This window comes from Sciurus carolinensis, chromosome 11 (genome assembly GCF_902686445.1).
Source record: "Sciurus carolinensis chromosome 11, mSciCar1.2, whole genome shotgun sequence".
NCBI lineage: Eukaryota > Metazoa > Chordata > Mammalia > Rodentia > Sciuridae > Sciurus > Sciurus carolinensis.
Genome location: NC_062223.1, coordinates 16,940,912 through 16,961,000, shown reverse-complemented (window position 1 = coordinate 16,961,000; position 20,089 = coordinate 16,940,912). Strand labels below are relative to the sequence as shown.

The following is a 20,089-nucleotide window of genomic DNA, read 5'->3' as shown; positions in this document are numbered from 1 at the left end:
CCTCATAGTCAGCTGTGCTGTGATTAAATATCACAACTTCTGGGACCTGCAAATCTTAGGGGTGAACTGAAGCCCACACTAATTCTAACACTGGTACAGGTTAAAACTGAGTTACTGGCACTTGCATGGCAACCTCTGCTTCATGCCAAGTCAGTTCTAGAGCAAGTCTGAGAGCACTGGCCTGGGAATATGTGTTTCTTCAGGTTATACATCTTTCTCAATGTGGCCAAGTGCCAAGGTTGAAGACTCTGTGCTATGTTGCTTCACTTCAAAGTAGAGTAAAAGGTGCAACCTCTTCAAACTTCTGCTTTATTGTTGTTGTTGTTAACAAAGGAGATAATGATATTTAGTCATCCTCATAGGATTTGGGATTTTCAGGGGAGTTTTACATTAGGAAAATTTTTACCACAAATCTGGGATTCCATGGGTTAAATATTAATATATAGTATTTATTCATAAATGCAAAACAAGTTCTGTGTCTTTCTACTTAGGTGAAATTTTTCCAAGTCCAGAGTTGTGGGATGTGTTGTGATAGCCATTCTAAGGAAGATAAAGGTAGTGGGAAGTACTCCAGGAAGGACTCTAGTTGGTAGAAACCTGCCTTTGGACCGAAGGAGGCACATAATCTAGGAGTCCCCACTTTTCTTTAGAGATAGTTCATTCTTTCCTTTGGTGTTTCACTAAGGCACATTTATCAAGTGATGTGAAAGCCTGATAGATTTGAGTGGGGTCTAGAAGGAGAGCGGTTCCTGGCTGCTGTGCAAGCTGCTCTCCCACAGAGCAGCAGATGGGATGCTGTTTGGATGCTTTGGTCCTCTTTCATTGTAGTACAGGCCCCTAGAACTAAGGAGGAAAGCCCTGAAATCTTTTACAGAGAATTACTTTCCTTTTTTTTTTTTTTTTTTTTAGGTGGGGGTAAGATACTGGGAATTGAACCTGGGGTGCTTAAACACTGAGCAACACAACCCCAACCCTTTTTAATTTTTATTTTGAGCCACACTCACATCCCTGTTTCCCACCAAATTGCTTAGGGCCTCGCTAAGTAGCTGAGTTTTGAACTTGAGATCCTCCTGCCTCAGCCTCTCAAGTCACTGGAGTTACAGGAATGTACCACCACACTGAGATATTACTCTCCTTCAGACAAATTGATTTTGGCCTGTTATGAGGCTTTCCAAGAAACTGTAGGTTTAGTCTTGGGCCACCAAATTACCAGGTCAACTTAGCTGCTTTTCATAAACTGGATGTTAGCTGATAGGTCATACCATAAAACGAGGCTTGTGTAGCAGGACTCCATTATTAAGTGGAAGAGGGTTATTCATGATGGAACCAGACAGGCCCTGATGGCAAGGGTAACTACATGAAGAAGTGACTCAGTAGGCCACAGACGCTCCTTCTGCCATATGCCGTTCTCCTTGTGGTTGCACTCTTTCCCTCCTAGGGAATGTTCTATGATTAACAGGGAAAGGAAGATTTGGAACTGATTTCAACCAGTTTTTCATGATATTTGGACACCACCCATGGGTGGACAGCTGCAGCAGTAGAACCACATTAGGGACAAACCTTAAGGACATTGTGAAGGAACTTCTACTCACTAAACAGAACTCTAAGAAGTGATCTTGGTGGGTCATTTTACTTGGAAGAAATGGCCAGCTGTATGATAATATTTGAACTCCCATATTTGGATACACATAGGGAGACAGGAGGAAAATGATTGAAAAATGGATGGGAAGGAGTGTGTGGAAGAGGTGTGTGGATAGAACTTTTGAATATATGAAACACCTGGATGTATTGGGTCCATTGTCAGTGCTCACCAAAGCATAACCTAAATTGTGGGAAATAAGTAATCAAATGCATAGTATGATTCATTCTATGAATACCAGTATGTCCTAATCGACTCTGCTAATATCCCGATAGCTAATTAACAAAGCAATCTTGGTAGTGGCCACAATGGCTGTTATGCAAAGACTCGGGATGGTAGATTCTAAATGAGTATCACCTTTCTGGAGTCACTGGTGAGTGTTGAATCTGCCAGTCAATATCCAAAATAAAACATGAAGTTATAATTCTTAATACTAGTCCATTAGGGTCCCACTGTGAAATAGAAGCAATAGCATATGTACAAAGAAGATATTTGTGATGGGTATGGGCTCATTCACTGCAGAATCTAAGACCCTTGATGTCCTATCTGCAAATTTGAGGTCCAGGAAGGCCGGTGGTACAGTTGACTCTGAGTTCAAAGACCTGAGGAACAGGGACATAGGTGTGACCGGTATAAGGAGGCTGAAGGCCTGAGAGGCTATAGCTATAAAATCTCAGAGTGAGAGCAGGGGAAAGTCTCAGTAAAAGTGAATGAGAGAAAGAAAGGAGAGAGAGAGAGAGAGAGAGAGAGAGAGAATAATCAGAATTTGCCCATTCCCCATTTCCAGACCTTTATCTTCTACTTAGTTGAGTCCTCAATCGATTGGATGATCATGGTCACATAAATGAATGAGGGAAGACCTTTACTAAGTGTACTGATTCAAATGTTCAAAAGTAGTCTCTTTGGAAACCCCTCACAGACACACACAGAAAAATCTTTTACTATCTATATCCTGCTATCCCATAGTCCAGACAACTGAAGACCATGTATGGTGAGTTCTGGTAAATTTGCCACAGCCTCATGCACATGTCCTCACAGACCACCTGGCTTCTGTTTAGGGGCTTCTTTATGCACTTGCTTTATAAACATTTGCATTGATGTGGTAGAAAAATGTTGCATGAAAATAATTGAGTATATTTATATTTAGAAAAATATTTGACAAGCAGGCTGCCAAATTTCATAGACATTGTCATCCAGGTATAATGATTCTGGGCCTAAAGTTTCCTTTTTCCCAGGCAACAGACATTTGCAGAGTTAAGGTATCATTTTAAGAACTTGAATTCAGTATGGGTTTTAAAATATGGCTGATTGCATGGTTAAGGTCAAAATTACAAAGATTATTTTGTCCCCACAACAATCTTTGTGAAAGTACTCTTGACCTCCTTGTTCCTCAGACTGTAGACCATAGGGTTCAGCATGGGGATGACCATAGTGTAGAACACAGATGCAATTTTGTCTGTGTTCATAGAGTGGCTGGAGCTGGGCTGTAAGTACATGAACAGAGCGGTCCCATAGAAGACAGAGACAACAGAGAAGTGGGAGGCACAGGTGGACAGAGCCTTCCAATATCCTGCTCTTGAGTGCATCTTTAGGATGGTAATCAAAATGCACATGTAAGATATCAATATAACTAGGATAGCAAAAAAGATATTGAAGCTGGCTACATAAATAAGAATCAGCTCATTAACATGTCTTTCAGAGCAAGAGACTGCCAAGACAGCTGGAATATCACAGAAAAAATGATGGACCTTGTTGGATTTACAGTAGGTGAGACTGAACATGTTCCCTGCGTAGATGGAGGCATTCAGGAAACCACAGACATAGCAGCCTATGACCAGATACACACACACTCTTGTCGTCATGGTGGTGGTGTAGTGCAGAGGCTTACACACTGCTGCATAGCGATCATAGGCCATTGAGCTCAGGAGGTAATTCTCCACAGTAGCAAAGACTCCAAAAAAGTACATCTGAGTAACACAAGCATTGTAGGAGATGACCTTATGTCCTGGGAGGAGCCCAGCCATGACTGTGGGAGTGACAGTTGAAGAGTAGCAAAAGTCCACCAAAGACAGGTTGCCAAGGAAGAAGTACATGGGAGTGTGGAGACGGGAGTCCAAGACAATCAACAGGATCATCCCCAGGTTCCCAACCAGAGTGATGGTGTAGATGAGCAGGAACGTCAGAAAGAGGGGAAGCTGCAGACCTGGGTCACTGGTCAGTCCCAGCAGGATGAACTGTACCACTTCTGTCCTGTTCTCCATCAATGTTGTCTGAGAATCACTCGATATTAGGTATCTATTTAAAAAAGGCAGAAAGAGGGTGAATGATAAAGTTATTGAATTGATATGGGAGAGAACAAGATGTATTCTTTTATTATTTCCAGAACTTGCATTTTGAGACTGTCCAGAGAAAGTATGAGCTTCAATGACAAAATGATGCATTGATTATATACAAGATTACACACTGTATGATCTGAAGAATCTTAAAGGAGTGTCTATCCAGTTTAAAAATGTATGCATTTGTTGACTGTGATTAATACCATTTGATCAAAATGACTTATGGTAGATGAATCTAACAATCACTTCTTGTCTCAGTAAACGCTGGATATGCATCTCTTCCATGATATTTCCATGTTGATCACCTTCCATGAACCATGATAGACAATTTAGATATTAATCATTGTTTCCTTTCACCAACAATAAGAAGTAATTTGCTATTGCATTTGCTTAAATTTGAAATACAAGAGGTAGAAAAATTAAACATATTCACACAAGTGTTATTTGTCATTCTTGGCTCTAGACCTATGTGAATATTTAACCCAAGCTGACTGGTTTCTAATTCTGATGGTCAAAACTGAACTTCAATGAAACTGAATTTAACCGCAATTACTATTGTTCTTTGCCTGTTTTGGTTCATCCTCAGTGATTGGGATATCCGCGATGAACTAACTGAGTGAGTGATTTGGTGGTTATTTCATCTTGCTCACTATGTATTTGCTTCCCATTGGAGGTAAATAAACAGAAATGTAGAAGAGTGAGATGATCCTTTTTCAACCACTAGAGTGTCCTACTGAATGGACAAGATTTGAAATGCATTAACTTTTCCCAACACGCTCATGTTTATCTCCTGAAAATCTGTGCCTGTTGATTATGATGTAGTTAAAACATAAGTTTTGGTTGGAGTGAGCATTTAACTCTTCAATCGCTGCAGCACACTCTGTGCGAGAAGATGTGGTGGGATCGTGCTGGATGGGGGCATGTTCAGCCTGCAGAAGCAGTTCTGAGAGGGGGCCTATCATCTGATAGAGCAGACACAGAGCTCAGGTTCTGGGGAGAGATGCATATCAGACCTACCTATTACCACCTGGGTATCACTGTTCCTAACCTAACTCCCCTGAACATCAGTCTCCATCTGCAAATTGAAGACACTGATAAAACCCATTTTGAGATATTATTGAAGAGTGACATAAGAAAATACATACAGTAAAATGCTGGTTGTTGAGCACAGCCTGAAGAATTCTAGGTGTCATGATATTAGGATAGGACACCGTTCTTCATTTTCGATTGATCAAGGTGGATACTGACAAGCAGGGTCTCCACTGTGGTTGAATTTGAAGTCTCCAACCTTCCCTGTGAGTTCTTTTTAAAAATTAATTTTCTGACACCTATATTTTAGTCTGGGTTTAAAAGAGTCCTTTCCACTTTTGAATCTTTCTTTCTGTCATTACTGTCATCCCATAGTCAAGTCCCAGAGAACAAAGTGTGAACATTCCCAGTTTATGGGCCATCTTTATCCCATAGATCTCTTTTGGTGGTAGTTCCCACATTATTTGACTCTTTCATTGTGTAGTAACAGGACTTATGTACTGTTTCTTTGAACTGAATTCTTTGGAAGCATATCCATGCAATACTAACTATGGTCCCCTACTTATTTTTCCTAAGTCTTCGGCAACTTCATTTTATGACCCTGCCCTATGAAGACATTAAGGTGGTTTCACATAACACGCATGACCTCTGTGAGCATGTACTATGTTCCACAACAAATGATCAGGGCTTCATATATCCATGCAGGTGTGTGTCTGAATGGATGTGTATGGCAGGTTGGGTTATGCTTCTTACTATGTTATTAAGTACATTTATGATTTGAGCACTCATAATTTGTCATTTACTAAATTTAGGAATTGAGCAATTTCTGATACCCTAAATTATACAGGCAGTATAAAAAGACCCTCAAAATTCAAGATTCAAATCCACATTCAATCTAATAAAAATATGTGTTTTTAGGTTCTTCACTGTCAGCTTATGTAGACATGCTAGTAATAACAAGCCTAACATATGGAGAAGGTTAATATGCAATAGCTTGTTACTTCATTGAGTACCCCTTTGTAGATTAAAGAAGGATCATTTAGAGGTGAGCATATAGCTCAGTGGTAGAGCACTTGCATACCATACGCATTGCCCTGGGTTTGGTCCCCAGCATCACATACACACACATACACACACGAAACAAAAAAAAAAAGTGAGGATCACATCACTTCCCAAGGATTCTTGTGTCTGCTTTTGTTTCTTTGTTTGTTTACATCCAATGAGACATAATTAGATTGTGAACAAGACAAAATTACCAGCTAATCCATCAGATCAGCATGTGTCTCATTTTCTGCACAGGTATTTAGGGAAATAAGCATGATGTGTCATAAGAATCGACGAACTGTTTATAATGGAAGCTTTGATATGTGTACTTCAAATTCACACAAACTTTTCAGAAAAATATTGTGAACTTCCTTTTCCCTTTTAAGTTGACTCTCAGTAAGCATAGTTGTAACCCCCCAAAAAACTTTTGAATGAATTACACTTTTTACTAGCAATCTTTATGGAATACGAAAGCTTACCAGTGTGCTGGAGGAGCGAAAAAGGAATCAGTCCAGAATAGTCAGTCTGAAATCATGAAATCAGTCATGGTGTACTGCATACATTCTGTTAGCAGAGTTCTCTCAAAGGTAGTGGTCAAAATTTTTCAAATTCTCCAAGGCAGGAAAAATTAGGAAACTAAACATCACCATGAAATGTGTTTTGAATCATCAAGGAATTATTTCTGTTTCATGAAAGAGTCACAGTTTCTTCCCATTTGTAAAATAAGAACAATAAGATTACTTCATTCTTACAATTCACAGATTGTTTCTGTAAATAACAGATAAAAGAGGTCTGTAAAAGACGTAGTGAAGACATTTCCATTTAAAAATCAATGCAATTTTTATGTTTGAGAGTGCTCCCTGACCAAGTTTGAAGACTCACAGAAATTCTCAAGTGAGTAAAAGGCCAGTGTTCACAAAAATTATCATCATTCAGGAGAATGAATATTCCCTAGTGGGGTATGGCATGCAGGTGTCCCTTCCAAGACAGCATGATTTGGTCATGTTTGGTTAGATGGGCTAATCCATGGTACCTGGCAAGCATTATACAGACTTGGAGGTCTCTGGAGTTTTTCCCTGTGAGACCATCTACAGCTCCTTTTGCTAGAGAAGAAGCAATTAAATTGCCTGGTGGGATCAATCTGGTTATTATCCTTTTAAAATTAGATTTTTAACTGATAATGAAAAACATAAAAATCCTACAACATGTACAATCAGAAAAAATGAGAAATTGCACTCCCTTTATGTAAGATTTTTCGAAATGTATACCTGCATTCTACTGACATGTACAACTAATAAGAGCAAATATTTTCTTTCATTGAACAAATTGTCTTTTTTCTCTATTGATTATTTCCTTTGATGTGCAGAGGTTTTTTCATTTGCTGTAAACCCATTTGATTATTTTTCATTTTGTTTCTTGTGCTTTGGGAGTGTTCTCCAAAAAAATCTCTGTGCATTCCAGTGTCCCAAACTTTACCCTGTTTCTTTGTGGTAGTTTTTTTTTTTTTTTTTTTAAGGTTTGCATATGAGTCTTTAATACACTTTGAGTTATTTTTAGAAATGAAGAGAGAAGTCTGGTTTCATCATTCCGCACACACATAAAATATCCAAGTTTCACAGCACCATTTATTGAAACGACTGTCATTTCTCTGAAATTTCTTAGTACTTCTGTCAAAAAATCATTTGGTAGTACATGTGTGTGTTTGATTCTAGGCTCTTGATTTTGTTCCCTTGGTCTATATGTCTGCATTTATGCCACACTCTTTTGAATGTCACAGCTTTTCAGTACATATTGAACTCAGATTAATACATCCTGCCCTTTTTTTCCCCTTTCTTAATATGGCTTTGGATAGAGATTGCATTGATCCTATGGATTGCTTTGTGTAATACAAATATTTTAACAACATTGAGTCTTTCAAACTGTGAACATGGGATGTTTTCCCATTTTTCCTGTAGTCTTTTCTTTTTCAAGAAAACATTTTTCGTATAGAAATCTTTCACTTTTCTTAAATTTATTCCTTGATATTTTTGTAGGTATTGTAATTGGGCTTATTTTTTTAATTCCTATTTCAGATAATTCAATATGGGCATATAACTATGTTTCTGATTTTTCTGTGATCATTTGGTGTCCTGCAACTTTGCTGAATTCATTTGTTGGTTTGAATAGTTTATGAATGCCAATCTTCATGTCAGTATGGATGCCTTTATTTCTTTCTCTCCCAGTTCCTCTAGCTAGTACCTCTACTACCATGTTGAATAAAAGTGGTGAAGCTTTGTATCTTCACCTTGTTCTGGAGTTCAGAGAGAAAGCTTTAATCGTTTCCCTATTCAGTGTGATGTGAACTATTGGTTTATTGAAATGGCCTTTACTATTTGGAGGTGTGTTCCTTCTATACCTAGTTGGTTGGGTATTTTTAAATGTGAAGGAATGTTAAATTTTAACAAATCTCCTTTCTGTATCTGTTGAGATGATCATATGTTTTTGGTCCTTTGAACTGTTGTTGTAGTGCATCACAGTTGTTGATTTGCCTATTTTGAGCCATCTTCACATCCCTGAGCTGAATCTCACGTGCTCATAGTGAAACACCTTATTATGCTTCTGGATTTAGTTTGCTAGTGTTTTGAAGCATTTGCATCTATACTCATCAAGGTTATTGACTTCTTGTTTTCTTTTTTAGCTGTATCCTTATGTGGTTTTGGTATCAGGGTAATGCTGGACACATACAGTATGCTTCAAATAAGACTCTTTTATTCATAATAACTTAAGGAGAATTTGTATTAGTTCTGTTTAGATATTTGCTATACCTCAACTCTGAAGACAGCTGGTCTGGGGTTTTCCTTTGGTGGGAGAGGTTTTATAACTGATTCAATACTGTTAGTTTCACCTAACTTTCTGTTTCTTCATGATTTTATATATCTATGAATGTGTCCATTTTTTTTCTAGATTTTCACATTTATTTGCATAAATTTGCTCAAAATTATGTCTAAAGATTCTTTTAATTTCTGTGGTGTCAGTTGCAATGTCTCTCTTTTTAACTCCAATTTCATTTATTTGAATTCTCTTTTTGTTCATTTTTCTAGACAGTGATCTCTCTTTCTTTGTAAAAAGCCATCTCTTTGTTTTCCTGTTTCTTTGTACTGTGATTTTAGTCTCTATTTCTTTATTTCTGCTTTTATCTTTGTTCTTTGTTTTTCCTTCTCTTTGGTTTGATTTGTTCTTGTTTTTCTAGGTCCTTGATATACAGTGATTGTTTATTTCTTCATGAATGTGTGTGTTTGTTCTTTATTTCTATGAACTTCCCTCAATACAGATTTAGCTGTATCTCATAGGATTTTGAAATGTGGAGTCTTCATGTTCCTTGGTTTCAATAAGTTCTTAAAATCTTTTTTTTATTTATTGGTTGTTCAAAATTAGATTTATAAATTTCCAAGTATTATATAGCTTTCGAAGTTTTACTTCTTATTTATTTCCAGTTCATTGTGTTGTGGTCAAAGAGGGAATTTAATATGTTGTCAATTAAAACATTGTGAATCCTTTTTTTGTGACCCATCATAAGCTCTATCTGAAGAATGCTGCATGTGCTGATGAGAATACTGTGTATTCTGTAGCTATCAGATGCCATTGTTGGATGGAATGTTCTGTAGTTATCTGTTTGGTCCATTTCATCTAGGTGATATTTAGTTATGCTCTTTCTTTGTTGATTTTCTTTTGAGGTCCACTGCTGAAAAGTAGGATGTCAAAGTCTGCAAGTTGTGTTATATTGTAATCTTTTCTCTACATTTGAATGTATATTTGCTTTATAAATTTGTGTGCATACATGTATTTGTATTGTTTGCATACATGTTTAGAACTGTTATTTCCTCTTACTGAATTGATCCCTTTATCATAATATAGATAACCTATATTTGTGTCTTTATACTCTTTGGTGTTTAGAGTCATTTAATCTGACATTTACAGTTCTACTTGCATGGTACCTTATTTTATCCTTTCACTGTCAGTCTGTACGTTTGCTCAGAGTCGAAGTGCGTTTTTTCCAAGTAATATGCAGTTGGGTCTTGTTTTTTTTATCCACTCCTCATTCCATGAATTTTAATTATAGAATTTAATCTATTTTATTCAAGGTAATTTTTGATAGTATAGTCTAATTCATCCACCTTGCAAATTGTTTTCTACTTTTATCATAAGTCTTTTCTTTATTTCCTTCTCTGATTCTTTCTTTGTGGTTAAGTAATTTTCTTTGGTAGTCATTCTTGATTTCTTGTGTATTATTTTTAGTTTGTCTATTATAGGTTTTCCTTTATGGTTACTGAAGGTCTGACAAAATGCATCTTTTGATCCAAACACGTTTTTGTTTCCACAACCACAGCACTTAACATGAAGGTAAAGGTAAGAAAAGAAACAGTGCAATAAATATGCTGATAATGTGACAGGCTGACAGGTTTGGCTCCATGGAAATGTTACAGGCCAGGCTATCTGGGCAGTGACAGAACAGACTCCATTTTGCTCTGAGACTCCATGTTATGTAGGAAATGAGCTTCTCCCATGGAAACACCCCACCTCTGTACCCATCATCCGTTACTTAACATGACATGTTTAGCAATACAAAATGGCAATTCTTATGTGATAAAAAATTGTTCTCTTTTGATTCCTATTGCTCCTAAACAATGCACCACATGAATGGTAATGTCAAGAATGATTTTGTGGATTGTTAGTAACCATTCTTTAGTTTGTACCCAGGTAAGGGTCGTTTCGACCCAAGTCGCTTTCTGCTGATTTTATAATGTTAGTTTGTAATTTCAAATCATAGCAACGGACACTTATGATTGATGTGATTTTTGGTATAAGAATCCTGCAACCCTATGGTCGGGGCTGTTCTCCCCATGGCCATTTTTGGGGCATTGTGTGAGACAGTCAGCCGACCTGCTTAATAAAGACTCTCAAATTTGGACTTGTCAGTGGTGATCGGTCTGTTCTCAAGTTGCGCCCCACAATAAGAATGCTCCCCAGTAGCATTCCATTCCCTCACATTTCAAATGGTTAATATCACATTCTGTGTCTTTCTCTAGTGCCTGTTAACAGATCAACTTACTTAGTCTTCTTTGATTATTTTTGTATGTCAGGCTTCATGACACAGACATGGATGTTTCTGAAACAGCTGCAACGCTGGCGCATTTGGAAGTTGTTTGTAGATCACTTGTACCAGTGAGTGGCATATTCATGGCTTCTCCACTAAGGTCTTTTCCATCACTTTGAAGAACACCCTTTCGGCAGTTCTGGTAGGACATGTCTGGTAGAGATGTATTCCCCCTGCTTTCCTTCGTCTGGGTATACCTGTATCTTTCCTCATTTTTAAAGGATAACTTTCACATGGCACTGTTTTTCTCTGAGTACTGTGAAAATATCTTGCCCCTTTCTCCTAACCTGTAGGGATCTCTGCTCAGAAGTGTGCTGTCAGCAAATTTGAACATCCCTTTGTATTATGTTTCTTTTCTCCTACAGCTATGAGAAATTTCTTTTTTTCCTTCACCTTTTGATTTCGAGATGTTCTTGGGTAGACCTGGTTGAACTGAAGTGACTTTGAACTTCCTGTACCTGGATATTTGCATCCTTCTCTAGGTTTTGGAAGTTTGCTGTTATAATTCCTTTGAATAATCTTTCCACATCTTTGCATCTTCTAGACCCTCTTGAACCCTGATAACCCAAGTATTTCCTGTTTCAGTACTGTCCCAAAGTTCCTGTAAGTTTATTTCACTCTTCTCAATTGTTTTTCTTCTCTTCTTCTGACTCTGCATTTTGAAACAGCCTGTATGCCAGTTCACTAATTCTTTCTTTTGTTTTATTTATCCTGCTCTTGGTACCTTCTACTGTGTTTCCACTTGCACTCAGTGTATTTTTAAGTTCAAGAACGTCTGTTTGAATTTAAGAAATTGCCTGCATCTCTTCTTTACATTTCTCCTGTAGAGCATTGAATCATGTTGCTATGTTTTATGCAAGATCACTGAGTTTCCTTAAAACAAATTTTTAAAATTACTTACCTGAGGTATCTTCTATGCTGATCAAGATTTGGTTACTTTCTGTCATTTTAGTTCCAATGTTAGGTGAGATCACGGTTTCCTTAAACCTCTAACTGCTTGCTGGTGTACATTTTGAATGGACATTGATTGGACAATAATTCCTATCTTTGTAGTATGAAGTCATTTGTGCCTTTTTTCTTAGAGCTTAAAGCAGGCTGCCTATTTCTCTAAAATTATAGCCACTTCAGCTCTTTTAAGACTGACTGGCACGCAGGGCAAGTCGGCCAGGGGGCTCCTGCAGGTGTACCCTCAGTTTCATTACTATAAGGCAGCCCCAGCATGGGTTTGTATAACCCACTCTTCATCTTGGCTCAGCATGACCCAGATAAGTACTAGAAAGCACAGTCCATGCCCCAAGACATCTGATGGAGGCTGATCAGGCCCAGACCTGGAGTCACAGTTGTTAGCCTCTACTCAGTTACTGCATGGTAGAGGCTGGTTCTGGGAAGAGCCATCATGAACGGGCAGCCCCAGGCTCCTGTTCCATGCTGGTGGTCACAGAAGCTGCAATTCTGTGTACATTCTAATGCCAAAGTCTGCCAAGCCCAACCACGCTGGGAAAGAACCAAGGTCCACAAGGCTGTAGTTACTCATTGCTGACTTGGATTTGTGACCTAAGACTATTTCAACCAGGAGGGGCTGAAGAATACAGGTCTGTTGGATTAGGGCCATGTGTCTTCTCCTGGCATTAGAAATATCCCAGATGCGCTGCACAGCCAACTTGGGGAAATGAGCTTTCTCTTATATCCAGTCATAGCATTTACCTGTCCTGCACTAAATACCCGGGCAAACTCCTGATCCATCCCAGTGAACGGAGTCTTTCTTCACACCATGCAGTCTGAGGTAGGAATAGTTTGGGCAGTCCATCGTCCACCTAGGCGTGCAGTAAGCTGGGTTATTCTCAAATATCACAGTTGCCAGGACCTGCAACACCTTAGGGTAGAAGTTCTTACTACCTCTAGCGCTGGTGCAGGTTAAAACTGAGTTTCTGCCCCTCAGACCGTGGACTCTGCTTGATGCCTGAAAATATCTGTGTTTTCCCAATATTTTGCACCTCTCTCAGTAGAGGCAAGTGTTGTGGTTAAATATTTGTTCTGTACATGTCAGTTGCTTCACCTCAAATTCAGTTAAGAGGGATAACCCCTTCTAACTTCAACTTCCTTTTAGTAACAAAGAAAATAATAATATCTTGTCATCCTCATAGGATTTTCAATAACATTTAAATATTACATATAGAAAATACAAGGAAGTTTCTACTGTTCATCTGAGATTTGATGTGTTAAATATTACTGTTGGATACTGACGTAATTCAATACAGCATGGGTAACTAAGTGGTGCTGAAATAATTAACTTGTGTTCAGATAGTCTTGCCCCTGTTTACCTAGGCGGAATACATAATAGTTCTAGATAATGGATCATGAAAAGAGTGTTATTATCATCATTATTATTCTTAGCATTATTTGTATGAAGATTGAGGCTTACACAATATTCTCCAGTTGAATTTCTCCAGCCCTGAGAATCAGCAGGCTTACTGTTCCAGCAGGTATAGCTATAGATGAGGATGCATACCTTCATCAGCAGGCTTCTTTGAGTTTTGCATACTGAGAGAGCCCCCCATTTATTCATGCAACATGTGTCATGGACATAAACTGGCATAAGATATCATAAGTGAGACACAAATCTTGTAGAGGTTAGATAATGTTCCCCTAATCGGATATCTGGTATCTGTAAATATCAACCTCTATGACTGGCGTTGCAGTTGTAATTGAATTAAGGATAGAAAAAATATATCTTAATCTGTGTTATTTATTGTACTGCTTCTGAATCCTGGTAAGAGAGAGGCAGGAAAATTGGTAGATTAGGAAATTTGAAAGTCTGTTACTTCACAGAAACAGACATGTGAAGAAAGTTAACAGACTGAGAAAGAATGTAAAACTTGTGAAAATCAACTTTGTTAGAACTCTGAACAGTTGCCTAAAAATTAGCTCAATGCTGAACTTCAGATGTTAATACACAATGGAATATTATTCAGCCCTAAAGAAGAATGATATTATGGCATTTGCAAATAAATGGATGGAATTGGAGAATATCATGCTAAGTGAAATAAGCCAATCCCAAAAGAACAAATGTTTTCCCTGATAAGTAAATGATAATATATAATGGGGGTGGGGAGTGAGAAAAGAATGGAAGAACATTAGATTATGTAGAAGGAAATGAGAGGGAGGCAGGTATGAAAAATGGTGGAATGAGACAGACATCATTACCCTATGTACATGTATGACTACACAATGGTATGAATCTACATCATGTACAACCATAAAAACGAAATGATGTACTTGATTTGTGTACAATGAATCAAAACACAGTCTTTAAAAATATAAAAAGTAAATAAATAAAAAAATTTGAAAGCACTTTTCATAAGTTGACAAAATGTTGACAGTAACTATATAACTGATGAGGTAAACATTTTTGAAGTCCTAAATATGGAGAGGCACACCATGTGTACTTATTGTTAGATTAAATAGTGTTAAACATTGATCTCAAAATTTAAAAAAAGAAAGAAGTCTTTATCAATTGCCAGCTGACACAAAGGAAGGGAATACAGGCATCAAACCACAAATGATGAACACTTTAAGAAACCCACTAAATACACAACTATATCCAGAGCAAGCAACAATAAAATTTTCTTGGAAAGAGTGAAGAATTCACTTTCAAAGTTAGCACAATATAATATTTTAAATATCTAGTTATAATGACAACAAATAGATATAAACAGAAACGAGAAAATGATTATAGAATTTCTCATCAGAAGTGAGATGGCATATTTAAGATTTTTGAAAAAGAATCTAAAACCTGGCAGGCTAAGATGGCGGACTAGAGGGCGGCTGCATTTCACGTTGCTCCAGGACGCAAGATTCAAAAGAGGAGATAGTGAGAGACTTAGGACCAACTCAAAGCCGCTGGGTGAGTCTCTCCCATTGGGGAGGCGTCCAGGATGGGGCAGTAGCCCCGGAATGCAGGGAATTTGTGAAGTAGAGTTGCTCGGCGAGACGCCCCTCCCCCCACTGGAGCTGTAAACACGGACCACTGGGATCATCGTAGAGGAGGCGGCTCAGCACAGCGCTTGGACTCGGACAACCACTGGGGCTCCGGGCGGCTGACTGAGGAGGAGCTGCGTGGCGAGCTGTTTAGACCCAGAATGACCGCTTCTGAACACTGGGGGGTTGCCCGGAGGAAGAGGAGAAGCCCGGCGGGTCGTCGCTTGGTCTAGGAGTGACTGCATCAGAACCACAGGCAGTTGCCAGAGGAGGAGCTGCGTGGTGAGCTGTTTGAACTCAGAGTGAGCGCTCCTGAACACCGGGAGGTTGCCCGGAGGAAGAGGAGGAGCGCGGCGGGACGCTTGGTCTAGGAGTGACTGCATCAGAGCCACAGGTGGTTGCCAGAGGAGGAGGCGAGTGGTGAGTTGATTGGACTAAAAGCGACCTCTCCTGAACACCGGTGGCCTGCCTGGAGGAGGAGCGTGGTGGGTCACTTGGTCTCGGAGCCACCGCTCCTGAACACCCAGGGGGCTACCCCAAGGAGGAGGAGGAGGAACAGGGCGGGTCACTTTGAATTGGAGTGACTGCCTGGGGCTACGGGAGGTTGGCGGGAGGAGGAGAACTGAAGTGAGTTGTTTGGACTCCTAGTGACTGGGTTGGAAACTGGGCGGCTGTCCGGAGGAGGAGGTGTGTGGCGGGTCTCTGGGTATCGGAGCTATTGTATGGGGCTCCAGGTGGTGGCTCAGAGGAGGGGCTGCATAGCCAGGCGATTGGTGCAGAGCAGGGTCCCAGGAGCTAGGTGGCTTCTTGCTGGAAGAGCCGCACAGAGACACGCCTAGGGGCGGAGCGAAGTTTCCAGGGCTGCGGGCAGATTCTCTGGGAGAGGCAGCCTAAGGAGACTCGCCTGCAGAGGGTGAGGCTCCCAGGCCCAGGATGTAGGTCCGGGCCCCTGGGATCGTTGCAGAGGAAGACAGCCCAGCCCAGGCAGTAGCTGTAGATTGAGGGGAACCTCTAGGAGGGCAACTGACCAGCAAGACGTCCCCACCGAGTGAGTCTTCCCGGCTGGGGGAGGTTTTCCCACAGGGACGGTAAAACAAGAGACACAGGCACAAACAGGCCTTGCCTCAGCCCACAGCCTAGTTCCCCATTGGATGACCATTGGTCAACAAGTGGAGGCACCTCTGCCCACTAGCAGGGAATATATGCCACCTGAGGGTTACCACCCCTAGAGAGGCAGCTTCTTCGTGGAGCTCTGCATTATCAACCTCCTCCAAGACTTCAGGCTACTGAAGGATAAGAGGGGATATACTAGCAATCTTCAGGGACATTATAAGTCGATAGAGGAAATCTGCAATATCTTAATGACCCACTGATTCCTGAACAATATGAGAAAACAAGGGAAGAAAATGCCCCAAACAAATCTAGATGTTACATCAATAAAATCCAACGACAGCATGGCAGAAGAAATGACAGAAAGGGAGTTCAGAATGTACATAATTAAAATGATTAGGGAAGCAAACGATGAGATGAAAGAGCAAATGCAGGCATTGAATGATCGCACCAATCGACAGTTAACAGAGCAAATTCAGGAAGCAAAAGATCATTTCAATAAAGAGTTAGAGATATTGAAAAAAAACCAAACAGAAATCCTTGAAATGAAGGAAACAATAAACCAAATTAAGAACTCCATAGAAAGCATAACCAATAGGATAGAACACCTGGAAGACAGAACTTCAAATATTGAAGACAAAATATTTAACCTCGAAAACAAAGTTGAACAAACAGAGAAGATGGTGAGAAATCATGAACAGAATCTCCAAGAACTATGGGATATCATGAAAAGGCCAAATTTGAGAATTATTGAGATTGAGGAAGGCTTAGAGAAACAAACCAAAGGAATGAAAAATCTATTTGAAGAAATAATATCAGAAAAATTCCGAAATCTGAAGAATGAAATGGAAAATCAAGTCCAAGAGGCTTATAGGACTCCAAATACACAAAATTACAACAGACCCACACCAAGGCACATTATAATGAAAATACCTAACATACAAAATAAAGATAGAATATTAAAGGCTGTGAGAGAAAAGAACTAAATTACATTCAGGGAGAAGCCAATATGAATATCAGCAGATTTTTCAATCCAGACCCTAAAAGCTAGAAGGGCATGGAACAACATTTTTCAAGCTCTGAAAGAAAATGGATGCCAACCAAGAATCTTATACCCAGCAAAACTTACCTTCAAATTTGACGATGAAATAAAATCATTCCATGATAAACAAAAGCTAAAAGAATTTACAAAAAGAAAGCCAGCATTACAGAACATTCTCAGCAAAATATTTCATGAGGAAGAGATAAAAAACAAAGAAGCAAATCAGCAAAGGGAGGAATTATCCTAAAGGAACTGTCAAATAAAGGAGGAACCAAGATGTGTCAAAAATTTTAAATATGAACCAAATGACCAGGAATACAAGTCATATCTCAATAATAACCCTGAATGTTAATGGCCTGAATTCATCAATCAAAAGACATAGACTGGCAGATTGGATTAAAAAGAAAGATCCAAAAATATGTTGCCTGCAAGAGACTCACCTCATAGAAAGAGATACCCATAGACTAAAGGTGAAAGGATGGGGAAAAACATACCATGCACATGGACTCAGCAAAAAAGCTGAAGTATCCATCCTCATTTCAGATAATGTGGACTTCAAGCCAATGTTAGTTAGAAGGGATAAAGAAGGACATTTCATACTGCTTAAGGGAAGCATAAATCAGCAAGATATAACAATCATAAACATCTATGCCCCAAACAGTGGCTCATCCATGTATATTAAACAAATCCTTCTCAATTTTAGAAACCAAATAGACCATAATACAATAATACTAGGTGATTTTAACACGCCTCTTTCACCACTGGACAGATCTTCCAAACAAAAATTGAACAAAAAAACTGTAGATCTCAATAACATAATCAATAATTTAGACTTAACAGACATTTATAGAATATACCATCCAACCAAGAGCGAATACACTTTCTTCAGAGCAGCACATGGATCCTTCTCTAAAATAGACCATATATTATGCCACAAAGCTAATGTCAGCAAATACAAGAAGATAGAGACACTACCTTGTATTCTATCAGATCATAATGGATTGAAGTTACAAATTAATGAAAGAGTAAAAAACAGAAACTACTCCAACACCTGGAGATTAAACAATATGCTACTATATGATGAATGGATAACAGAAGATATTAGGAAGGAAATTAAAAAATTCTTAGAGGTAAACGAGAACAAAGAAACATCATATCAAAATCTCTGGGACACTATGAAAGCAGTACTTAGAGGAAGATTTATTTCATGGAGCGCATTTAATAAAAGAAGTAAAACTCAAAAAATAAATGACCTAACACTACAGCTCAAAGCCCTAGAAAAAGAAGAACAGACCAACACCAAAAGTAGTAGAAGACAGGAAATAGTTAAACTGAGAGCTGAAATCAACGAAATTGAAACAAAAGAAACAATACAAAAAATTGACAAAATAAATAGTTGGTTCTTCGAAAAAATAAACAAAATTGATAAACCTTTAGCCACACTAACAAAGAGAAGACGAGAGAAAAGTCAAATCACTAAAATTCGGAATGAACAAGGAAATATCACAACAGACACGACTGAAATACAAAACATAATTAGAAGCTATTTTGAAAATCTATACTCCAACAAAATAGAAAATTTCGAAGACATCAACAGGTTTCTAGAGACATATGAATTGCCTAAACTGAACGAGGAGGACATATACAATTTAAATAGACCAATTTCAAGTAATGAAATAGAAGAAGTCATCAAAAGCCTTCCAAAAAAGAAAAGTCCAGGACCAGATGGGTTCTCAGCCAAGTTCTACAAAACTTTTAAAGAAGAGCTCATTCCAATACTTCTCAAAGTATTCCAGAAAATAGAAGAGGAGGGAACTCTCCCAAACTCATTCTATGAGGCCAATATTACCCTGATTCCTAAACCAAACAGAGACACATCAAGGAAAGAAAATTTCAGACCAATATCCTTAATGAACATCGACGCAAAAATTCTAAGCAAAATTTTAGCAAATCGCATACAAAAACATATTAAAAAGATAGTGCACCATGATCAAGTGGGTTTCATCCCAGGGATGCAAGGTTGGTTCAACATCAGGAAATCAATAAATGTCATTCACCATATCAATAGACTTAAAGACAAGAATCACATGATTATTTTGATAAATGCAGAAAAAGCATTCGATAAAATACAGCATCCCTTCATGCTCAAAACACTAGAAAAAATAGGGATAGTGGGAACATTCCTTAACATTGTAAAGGCCATCTACGCTAAACCCATGGCTAATATCATTCTAAATGGTGAAAAACTGAAAGCATTCCCTCTAAAAACTGGAACAAGGCAGGGATGCCCTCTTTCACCACTTCTATTCAATATCGTCCTTGAAAGTCTAGCCAGAGCAATTAGACAGACCAAAGAAATTAAAGGGATATGAATAGGAAAAGAAGAACTCAAACTATCCCTATTTGCTGATGATATGATTGTATACTTAGAGGAACCAGGAAATTCCACCAGAAAACTTTTAGATCTCATAAGTGAATTCAGTAAAGTAGCGGGATATAAGATCAATGCACATAAATCTAAGGCATTTTTATACATAAGCAATGAATCTTCAGAAAGAGAAATTAGGAAAACTACCCCATTCACAATAGCTTCAAAAAAAATAAAGTATTTGGGAATCAATCTCACAAAAGAGGTGAAAGACCTCTACAATGAGAACTACAGAACACTATAGAAAGAAATTAAAGAAAACCTTAGAAGATGGAAAGATCTCCCATGTTCTTGGATAGGAAGAATTAATATTGTCAAAATGGCCATACTACCAAAAGTGCTATACAGA

The 20,089-nt window shown here is 38.6% G+C and overlaps 1 protein-coding gene across 1 annotated transcript; it reads right to left on the bottom strand.

Annotated features, from left to right (window-relative positions):
- Positions 1 to 2,976: 2,976 nt before the first annotated feature.
- On the bottom strand, positions 2,977 to 3,900 carry LOC124960065 (olfactory receptor 5B3-like). The gene has a single exon (XM_047518595.1). It carries the CDS (start codon positions 3,898 to 3,900, stop codon positions 2,977 to 2,979), a length of 924 nt encoding a protein of 307 aa, XP_047374551.1.
- Positions 3,901 to 20,089: the final 16,189 nt, after the last annotated feature.

Bases quoted from the DNA above. Each gene is read 5' to 3' on its own strand.
- LOC124960065 (XM_047518595.1), bottom strand. From the start codon at position 3,900: ATGGAGAACAGGACAGAAGTGGTACAGTTCATCCTGCTGGGACTGACC.